The sequence below is a fragment of the Musa acuminata genome, chromosome BXJ1-1 (assembly GCF_036884655.1).
Source record: "Musa acuminata AAA Group cultivar baxijiao chromosome BXJ1-1, Cavendish_Baxijiao_AAA, whole genome shotgun sequence".
In the NCBI taxonomy this organism is placed as follows: domain Eukaryota; kingdom Viridiplantae; phylum Streptophyta; class Magnoliopsida; order Zingiberales; family Musaceae; genus Musa; species Musa acuminata.
Window position 1 is genome coordinate 35,759,242 of NC_088327.1, and position 10,323 is coordinate 35,769,564.

Below are 10,323 nucleotides of genomic sequence, written 5' to 3' on the forward strand. Positions count from 1 at the left end.
AACTCCTTTTGATGAGCTTAGGAGACAACCCTTACAGAATTTCTCTCCTCTCTTGAAAGCTCAAAACTTGGAAGAAAAGAGGGAGGAGAACTTCTAGCCTTTACAACACTTTTGAGCTCTAAAAATCATAGAGTAAGATTGGATTTTCGGTCCCCTTTCATGCAGGAAAGGGTGGGGTATATATAAGCCCCAAACTGGTTTGAATTTGGAGCTCAAAAATGTCTTTTCCTGGATTTTCGGGGTCCTGGCAGTACTACTTCCTGACTAGGCGATACAACCGCCTAGCAGCTCGAAGACTGAGCCTTTGGGCGGTGCCACTACCTGACAGGGGCAGTTGCACCGCCCAGTCTCGCTCGGAGACTAAGCCCAAGCGGTGCCACCGCTTGACCTGGGCGGTTGCACCGCCCAGTCTCCGAGAGAGACTGAGCCTAGGCGGTGCCATCGCTTGACCTAGGCGGTTGCACCACCTAGCTTTCCTGGGAGACCATCTCCTGGGCGGTGCTACCGCCGAGCAGGAATTCTGGTCCGAATAGGTTGATCCATTCGACCCAATTTGAGTATATCAAAGGCCCAATTGCCCCCGATTAAGTTAATGGGATAACCTCCCATTCCTAACTTAATCTGCATGCTAACTACGATATTTCTTAAGACATTTACTACAACTTGCTCTGGTGCGTCAATCGCTTCTTCCGGCGAGTTTCCGGCGAACATCCGACGAACCTTCGGCGATGCTTTGGTGGACTTCCGGCAAACTCCTAGACTTGCGACGATTCACTTGGCAAGTTCCGATGTGCTTCTTTGGCAAGCTCCTGGACTTCTCGGATTTGTTCCCGTAGAACCTCCGACGACCGTCCGAACTTCCATCGAACTCTCGAACCCCCAACGTGATCATAGTCTTGACTCTGGTGTAACTCCTGCTGCATATCTTACTTCCATTGTAGTTAATCCTACACATGTAAAACAAAACTTCAATTGAGATAATTAATCCTAAGCAATTAACCAAGTTGTCTGGCATGTCATTGGTCCCTCGAAGCTTCATCTGATTCTTCGGTGCATCGTTCTCTCCTGCCGCCTATTACCCAATCGGCTAGTTGACTCCGCAACTCCGATATCCTTGGCACAATACCCGCTCTTCTTGGCCCGATGCCCGAGTCCACGGCCCGAAGCCTTCTGTCGATACATCGACTGATCCACCGGCATCCAATCTTCTGACATGTTCCTCCGGCACAACATGATTTTTCCTGCTTTAATTATCTCATCCTGATCAAAGCATCCTGCGTCACTCAAAATGCAGATTAAATCATAAATATATATCAAGTGGTTTCATCATCAAAATACGAGATTCAACAATCTCCCCATTTTTTATGATGATAACCACTTGATGACGAGGTTAACCTTAACTCCCGGAGTTTAAACAAACTCCCCCTATCAATATGTCATATTGATAGAAACTCTTGGATTCAAAAATTCAAGTAACATGTCATCATAAACTTATGCATAACATGTTATGTCATCACATACTGCTCCCCCTTTGTCATCAATAAAAAGGAAAAGTACAACTATTCTTGTGTTTGTGATATAAGTTCAACTCATTGCATGAAAAACATAATATCAAGTTTTATCATCATGCAGTTTTGAAGCTAGAAAATTTAGCAAGTGTTACATCATGCTTAGAACATTCAAGCTATCAAGTTTTAGATATGCAAGTTTTACAACATACAAGATAGCACTTTTGCTTCTTTTGAGATAGCAACTTCTACATCATGCAAGCTAGCAAATTAGAGATGTTCAAGAAGGCAACTCTTGCTTCTTGAAATATGCAAGTTGCAAGCTAGCAAATTTTTGCTTCCTTTGCAATGTTTGAGCTCACAATTTTGCTTCCGTTGCAAAGTGCAAGTTTAGCATGTTTAGCTTTTCTTGAGATAGCAACTATTTGCTTCTCTTTAGACTACAAGCTAGCAATTTTTACGATATGCAAGTTTTACTATATACAAGCTAGCTTTTCATCACAACATATAAGCACAAAAGCATAGCAAGATTCTTAAGTTCAATCATGGCAATTCAACACTTGCTTCTTGTGCAAGATTGTACTTTGCTTTTCTTTGCATGTTCTGACTAGCAAAAGCTTTCTCCCTTTTGTTTTTGTCAAAAAGAAGGGAAGAGTACAAGCTAACCAGCATTTGCCTTGAGCTAGCAATCTTTCTCCCCCTATGTCATTGTCGAAAAGAAAGAGAGGAACCAATGATTTAGACTTTTACATAAACTATGAATTTGCATCAATCAATATTTCAATCATCACATGATACATATAAGACAACAATGCAAAAAAATCATGTTATGAAAGACATCAATTGTTAAATATGATATGATAATAGTCTCAAAATTTTCAATTTGCGATACATGTGATGCTTTACGATACACTAAAAAATTTAATGCGATGCTTTTAAGGATATCAACCTATTTTTGATACAAAGCATGGCAAGAGCAATTATATTGCAAGTTTTCTAAGTTTTACATTTTTTGCCTCTTTCAAGATAGCAATTCTTTGCTTCTCTTTATATTGCAAGATTTACAATTCATTGGTAGTGTTCATGATAGCAAGTTCTTTCAATGAAATGATCGAGCTAGCAAATTTTTCTTCCTTTAAAATATGGAGGCTAGTAAACTAACTCTCCATTTATCATTATCGAAAAGAAGGGAGAAATCAATGGCTAAAAAATTTAATCATTATACAAGCCATATTACAAAATCGTGTCATGATATCAAGAAAATTCAAGAAGGACATGATTCATTCGACAAATCTTTTTAATAGAGCAAAAGAATTATACAACCAAGGATCATGATTAAAATATATCAATATCATAGATCAAGTCATGATTCGTGATTCATCATAAAGAAAATTAATTTTCAATCATCACATAAGGCATTTAAAGAATTTTTGAAACATAGGAGAATGATTAATTTAATCATGCAATGTTTCAATCAAATTCAAGTCATGAATACCAATACTTTCATATTGGAGTATCAATTCATGAATACCAAAAGATATTATTTATGATTCCAGTTTTGCAAGATCAAGATTATGATTTAGATAAAATTTATTCAAATCAAATCGTTAACTTGAAACTCATAATCAAGTCATCAAAATTAATTTCGAGATTCACAAAATATCATGAAATCATTAATCTTGATCAGATAGGAAAAGCATTTTTTAAGTGATTCTTTTTCATCTAAGCATGCCTTGGTCTTTATATGCCAAATCAAGATAAGCATGAAAGTTCAAGATGTAAAGGCAAAATCTTATAAAACAACTCATCAAGCAAGATTTTAAACATCTATTTTTAAGCCATATAAAGAGTAAGTCAAGGATTCAATTATCTCATGTCATGAATTCTAATAGGCATCTCAAATTATCAACATCACATTAAAAATATATTTCAAAAAGATATATCGATAAGTGATTCATTTATATCATTTCATTCATTTAGAAGATTCTCCTCTTTGGTAAATAAATCTAGGAGAAAAAAATGAATTAAGGGAGATATAACATGATTGAAGCATTGAACATGATTCATATTTAAAATGTCTCATGTCGTAAGTATGAATCAAACATTTGTGAAATCTGAAATCATCCTCAAAGTCACATTCAATAAATTCATATATGACAAACATAGATTTATTGAATAGTCGATAAGATAGAGGATCGTATTTCATTTTTATAAATTTCTATTCATGTGATTTGCTTCTTATAAGCATGCCTTTACTTTTAATAAAACAAGTGTCAACATTTAAGACGAAAAGGTAAATTTCGTAAAACAAATCATCAAGCATGATTCTATGATAACATCCTTTTAATATCTTGATATTCATCATCAAGTATGATTTCAAAAAGTATGTTCAAGAGAAATCATTAAGACCAAATGCATGATACACTCATTTATTTTCAAAATATTCATCATGTTTATTTTCATGAAATTCACAAGATTGATAAAATAAATTCATTAATCTCAATAGGCTAGAAAATTCATTTCCATTTCATACAATTGATTTCATACGAGGGTATTCAAGTCTTTTATGAAAACATGTATCATTATTTAAAATCGAAACATAAGTTTCCTCATGAAGCCATCAAGACCAAACACATCATGATATCACATCTATCATCAAAAGACTATCAAGAAATTCATACATACATACACTATGTCATCTTAATATGTCATGAGAATGTCATCTTAATTCGTCATAAAAACGATTAGACCAAAAACATGTTAATCTAAAATGAGAGTTTCAAATCAATATTTACTTTAAAAACTCATGCATGACATAAAATCATCAAGATACACATGCATAGATTAATCCTAAGTATTATCACATATCATATAATTACATACCTAATGTTGCATACATTATTCAACATTTCAAAATATAACATGCATGAAACCTTAGCAATATACTTTTCATGATCAAAATTTTAATTTTTCAAAGAGGCTAAAAAGAAACACATGATATAATTTAAAAAAAAAAATTTATTTCCTATTCCTACTATCTAAATTAAGTACTCATGAAAAACTTCAAGTAATTTCAAAATAATTCAAGAGAGTTGAGTTACTTACCTTATAGTCGAAGCCTGTCAAAGCCCAATTCGCCGTTTCACCTTTGGAAGTTCTTGATTCATCCTTGGTTGTCTTCCTCTTCTTTAGCCTCTTCCTCCATTCAAGTTCATTATTTATTTTAGATTTTTATTCAATAAACTTATTAAGATTTAATGTTCGAAGTTCAAGTTCATCATTGTCCTCATCACTTGAGTCATCGCTCAAGTGGTATTCATTTGTCCAGAGTTCCAAATCCTTCCTATTCTTTGGAAGGTGATTCAAGTGCTTATCGGGTTCAAAATATTCTAAAAGTGTCATTTTATAGGTCATTAATGACCCGATTAATTCTTTTAATAGAAAATTATTTAAATTTTTTATCTCTTGTATTGCGATTATTTTAGGATCTCACCTTTTTGGAAGGGATCTTAAGATATTGCTTATGAGATCAAAATTCAAAAAATATTTACCAAGAACTTTTAGATTATTGACGACATCCGTGAAACAGGTGTACATGTCGCCTATAGTCTCGCTTGGTTATATTCGAAAAAGCTTAAAATCATGCAATAAAATGTTAACTTTCAAGTCTTTGACTCTACTAGTTCCCTCGTGCGTGATTTCAAGTGTTCGCCAAATATCAAAAGCCGTTTCGCATGTAGAAATCTAATTGAACTCATTTTTGTCCAAAGCGCAAAATAAGGCATTCATAGCCGTTGCATTTAAAGAAAAATACTTCTTCTCTAAATCCGACTATTCATTCATCGGTTTAGAGGGAAGTTGAAAACCGTTTTCAACAATATTCCATAAAAGGAGAAATGTCCAGAGTGCCTTACTCATCTGCAATAGGTAGTTTGATGTATGCTATGATTTGTACTAGGCCAGATATAGCTCATGCAGTTGGAGTTGTTAGCTGATTTCTAACTAATCTTGGAAAGGAACATTGGGTAGTAGTGAAATGGATATTAAGATATCTAAAAGGCACTTTTAGGTTGTGTTTATGTTTTGGCAGTGATGAACCTGTGTTAGAAGGGTACACAAATATCGCCATGGCAGGTGATATTGATTCTAGGAAGTCCATTTCGAGGTTCTTGATGACATTTGTAGGGGGAGCAATCTCTTAGCAATCTAAGTTACAAAATTGTGTTGCTCTATCAACCATAGAAGCAGAATACATAGCAATTACTAAAGCCTGTAAGGAAGTTTTATGGATGAAAAAGTTTTTACATGAATTAAACTTGAAACAGGAAGGATATACTATTTACTATGGCAGTCAGAGTGCCATTCACCTCTCTAAGAATTCAATATACCATTCTAGATCCAAGCATATTAATGTGAAATATCACTAGATTCATGATGTGCTTGAGTTGAAAGAATTACAGTTGAAAAATGTGCATACCAATGAGAATGGATCAGATATGTTGACAAAGTCTTTGCCTAAGGAGAAGCTTGAAGCATATAGGCAAAGAGCGGGCTTAGTGTAGCCCACCATATAAGCTGGAGGGTAAGAATTATCGAGTCTAGCCCATATGTAGGCTTAGATAATTGGAGCTTTTGAGCCCAAGTCATTAATTAAAAGATAAAAGAAGAGGGTAGCGAGCGTGTGTAGCGAGCGGTGGCGACGTAGAGAGAGAGAAAAATGAAGAGAGAAAAAGGAGAGAGAAAGAATAGGACTTTGAGTTTTCTGCTTGACGATCAGTGGCTAAACGTTGTTAGTTTTGGCCAAATTTTATGCAGAGAATCCTTACAACAAGCTCTACAATCCTAACGGTGTTGATCTGTAGTTTACCCTTCCAAGGTACTTTCCTATTATACCCACTTTGTGAGACCTAGAATTCTTCTTTTGATGAGATATATCTGTGATGATGATATGCTATTCTTGAGCCAAGATCTATGTTCTTGATGTTATTGTGACTTCTTTTGATGAGATATATCTGTGATGATGATATGCTATTCTTGAGCCAAGATCTATGTTCTTGATGTTATTGTGATCATTTGGTTATTCTAGAGAAGATTTATTGTAAACGTGAAATCTCTCTTAAGTAACTGATTTTGATAGAGGAAATCTTTTCCTCTAACCTGTATAAATATAGTTTAGGTTAATGAAACTTAACAAGTTTATCTCATAACGTCTTGACAAGTCCTAATGAGAAGGATTGGATGGTGTTGTAAGAGAACGTAAAGGATTGGATGGTGTTATAAGAGATTTGTTTGATGGAGTCTAAGGTGTACTCCAGTAATATATGATTATTGGAGTAGCTCATATGGTTGGAGACCTATGATTTTGGAAAGAAAATGTAAACTTTACAAAAATGATATGACATGATATAAAAACTTTTAAAATTTAAGGATTGTAGAATCGGAAATCATTATGTTAAAAAATAGTACTCTACGAAGATATAAGATTTAAATTTTGATATTATTTTATATAAAACATATGGGTATAATCATAAATAATATAAACAATTAAATACTTTAAGTTTTTAAAGCGTTGTCATCAGCCCGATGGGTCTACAGCCTTCGGCCTAAGAAACTACACCCCTTCAAATTATCGAACTGCCCCGTGTACGTATCGTATTTCCCAGTACATGGATGGAGGACTAACCCCACCACTCGAACGGTCTGATGGCTCGGACAATGACATCACCATCATCATCACACCAGTGGTGTTCACACGAATCAGGAGCACCAGGAGACTGCGGAGGACGTGAACGAACGTTCTCGGCTCCTTGAAGCTTCCCACCACCGCCATAGGCGACCAAACCCCTTACTCCACGATAATACAACGACTTCGAGAGCCGTTGTGAGCCAGCAGATTCGAAGAACGTGAACTTCCGGCGATGACCCACTCCACGTCTACCGTGTCGCAGCCATATAAGACCAGGCAGGCCCCAACATGGGAATCATCTCTCTTTTTTTGCCTTGCAACTTTGTTTTCTCGTTGGGTCTTCATAGGATGAGTTCCCGCATAGCAGGGTCAACGCTGCTCCGGCACCTCGGTCCTCGCCTCTTCTTCTCCGCTGCCGCAGCCCGCGCCCCCACCGCTGGAGAGCCGGCATGCTCGTTGCTCCTCTCCGGATCCGCCTCCTTGGCACCCGCCCGGTCGCCCGCAGCCGTGCTAGTGCGCCTTTTCCCCGTACGTGTGACCAGCACCACGGCGGCTCAGGCTTTCGGTGGAGAGCAGGAAGGGGAGGCAAAGCCTTCTGCCGCTTTGAGGGAACCGACTGCCGTCCCGCCGAGCGAGCGCAAGGCCGTTGCGAGCTATTGGGGCATCCAGCCATCCAAGATCATCAAGGAGGACGGCACCCCCTGGAGGTGGTCTTGCTTCATGGTAAGCGATCCTTTTTCATCCAACCATGTTCTTTCGTTCTCCTCGTTGCTGTTTCCTATATGATCTTTAATGCTATTGCTAGTAATCTGAACGAGAATATATGTTACATCCCGCAGCCGTGGGAGACGTACAAGGCGGATACCTCGATTGATCTCAAGAAGCACCACGTCCCCGCGACGCTCCTCGACAAGCTCGCTTACTGGATGGTAAAAGCTCTCCGAGTCCCGACCGACATCTTCTTCCAGGTACGTGACGCCGCTTTTTCTCCGATAGAGTTTTCGTCTTCCCCAAGAAATAGGAAGATACGATTTCCCTTGTATTTACAGTAAGCAATCAATTTACTATTCGGTGAGATTCCCTTTAATTCGGGTGTCAAATCACAGCTTTGGTTTGGGGTAGTCTTTTAAAAGGTTTGTAGGAGTTTGCGGGTAACTTACTGCATGCCCAAAACAGAGGAGGTATGGGTGCCGCGCGATGATGTTGGAAACTGTGGCGGCCGTGCCGGGGATGGTGGGTGGCATGCTCCTCCACCTCCGCTCCCTCCGCCGTTTCGAACAAAGCGGCGGGTGGATCCGCGCGCTGCTGGAGGAGGCGGAGAACGAGCGGATGCACCTGATGACGTTCATGGAGGTGGCACAGCCTCGGTGGTACGAGCGCGCCCTCGTGATCGCCGTGCAGGGCGTCTTCTTCAATGCATACTTCCTCGGTTACCTCGTCTCGCCCAAGTTCGCCCACCGCGTGACGGGATACCTGGAGGAGGAGGCCATCCATTCCTACACCGAGTTCCTCAGGGACCTGGAGGCCGGTGAGATCGACAACGTCCCCGCCCCCGCCATCGCCATTGACTACTGGCGTCTCCCCGCCGATGCCACGCTGAAGGACGTCGTCATGGTTGTCCGTGCTGATGAGGCGCACCATCGTGACGTCAATCACTTCGCTTCGGTATGTTTCTGTCCTGCCTTCCACTCTCCGAAGCGTATAGATATGTGGTTATGTTACTGAGATGCTTCTGGTTGGCGATCGCAGGACATCCATTACCGGGGGATGGAACTCAAGGATATACCTGCACCGCTAGGTTATCACTGAACTGCTGCTAGGTGTTACGTCTCTGTGTTCTGCCAGACGAGTAGAAAAACTGTTTATAAATAAATCCGACTGTGTACATGGATTTATCTTCCAGCAGAAATACTCTCTATCCTCGGTTTTTACTGAGTCATGATTATGATTCTGTGCGATGATAATTTCATGGATTAGATTTGTTTGTTTGGACTGCTCTCATAGATCTATATGGATTATGAGGCATGGGATTAAATCGTGATCATAATTATGATCTTAGATATTGGAGTCTGCGATGTTCATTTCAATCCTATTTGCTGTAATTGTGTAGCCCGCTGCAGTATTTCTAAGAAACCCACATTTGACAAGGCACATATTCAACGCTGTCGTTTAAGTCAACCCACACATTCTTGTAGGCCCTTTGGTAGCAAAATTGAGAGCTTCTAAAATAGCCTCGAACTCAGCTTACAAAAACAGAGCAAGCTGTAAATGATTTACACCCCGCTGCGACTAGATTTCCTGCTTATCTTTGAGAACGAAACCCAACCTTGCAACGCAATTAACACTCGAAAAAGATGCAACAGTTTCAATAGAGAAATCGAAATTACAAGAGCGGCACATGAGCTACTGTTGGATCCAATGTGCCTCATCTCCCTTAGGCTGATTCATCACATTCATGTCCTCATTGGTTAAAATAAGCATCTTACATCATGACTAAATTTGGGTCTTACAGTTTAGAAAATGGCAATCATCCTAATGGTGGGCAAAATCCTAACGGTTCTGAATAAACAAGGTTATCGGACCGTGGATTCGGGCATCGGGCTAAGAAGAGCGGATATTGCGCTAAGGATATCGGAGTTGCGGAGTCAACTGATTGATTGGGCAATAGGCCGCAAAAAAGGACGATGCGCCGAAGAATCGGACGAAGCGTCGATGGACCAATGACATGCCGGACAACTTGATTAATGCTTAGTATTAATTGTCTAGATCGAAGTGTGTTTTACATGTGCAGGATTAACTACGATAGTAAAGCATGAAGCAAAATGAAGTCCCAGAGTCAAGGACGCGACTTCGTTGAGAGTTCGAGAGTTCGTCGGAAGTCCGGACGTTCGTTGGAAGTTCTGGCGGAACCAGCCGAGAAGTCTCAGAGCTTGCCAGAGAAGCTCGTCGGAACTCGCCAAGAAGATCGTCGTGAAGTCCAGGAGCTTGCCGGGAGTCCGCCGGAACATTACCGAGAGATTGTCGGAAGTTCGTCGGAAGATTGCTGGAAGCTCGTTGGAAGAATAGACATAGGGACTTGTTTAGATTAGCAAATGTCCTAGGATTTCATAGTTAGCACGTAATTGGGCT

The 10,323-nt window shown here is 39.5% G+C and overlaps 1 protein-coding gene across 1 annotated transcript; it reads left to right on the forward strand.

Annotated features, from left to right (window-relative positions):
* Positions 1 to 7,514: 7,514 nt before the first annotated feature.
* Positions 7,515 to 9,354, forward strand: LOC135678220 (ubiquinol oxidase 1a, mitochondrial-like). The gene is made up of 4 exons (XM_065190761.1): positions 7,515 to 7,917; positions 8,034 to 8,162; positions 8,371 to 8,859; positions 8,944 to 9,354. Exons 1-4 carry the CDS (start codon positions 7,543 to 7,545, stop codon positions 9,001 to 9,003), a joined length of 1,053 nt encoding a protein of 350 aa, XP_065046833.1. The 5' UTR covers positions 7,515 to 7,542; the 3' UTR covers positions 9,004 to 9,354.
* The last annotated feature ends 969 nt before the right edge of the window (positions 9,355 to 10,323 follow it).

Bases quoted from the DNA above. Each gene is read 5' to 3' on its own strand.
- LOC135678220 (XM_065190761.1), top strand. From the start codon at position 7,543: ATGAGTTCCCGCATAGCAGGGTCAACGCTGCTCCGGCACCTCGGTCCT. The intron at 7,918-8,033 runs GTAAGCGATCCT...TACATCCCGCAG, and splicing joins GGAGGTGGTCTTGCTTCATG to CCGTGGGAGACGTACAAGGC. The intron at 8,860-8,943 runs GTATGTTTCTGT...TGGCGATCGCAG, and splicing joins ACGTCAATCACTTCGCTTCG to GACATCCATTACCGGGGGAT.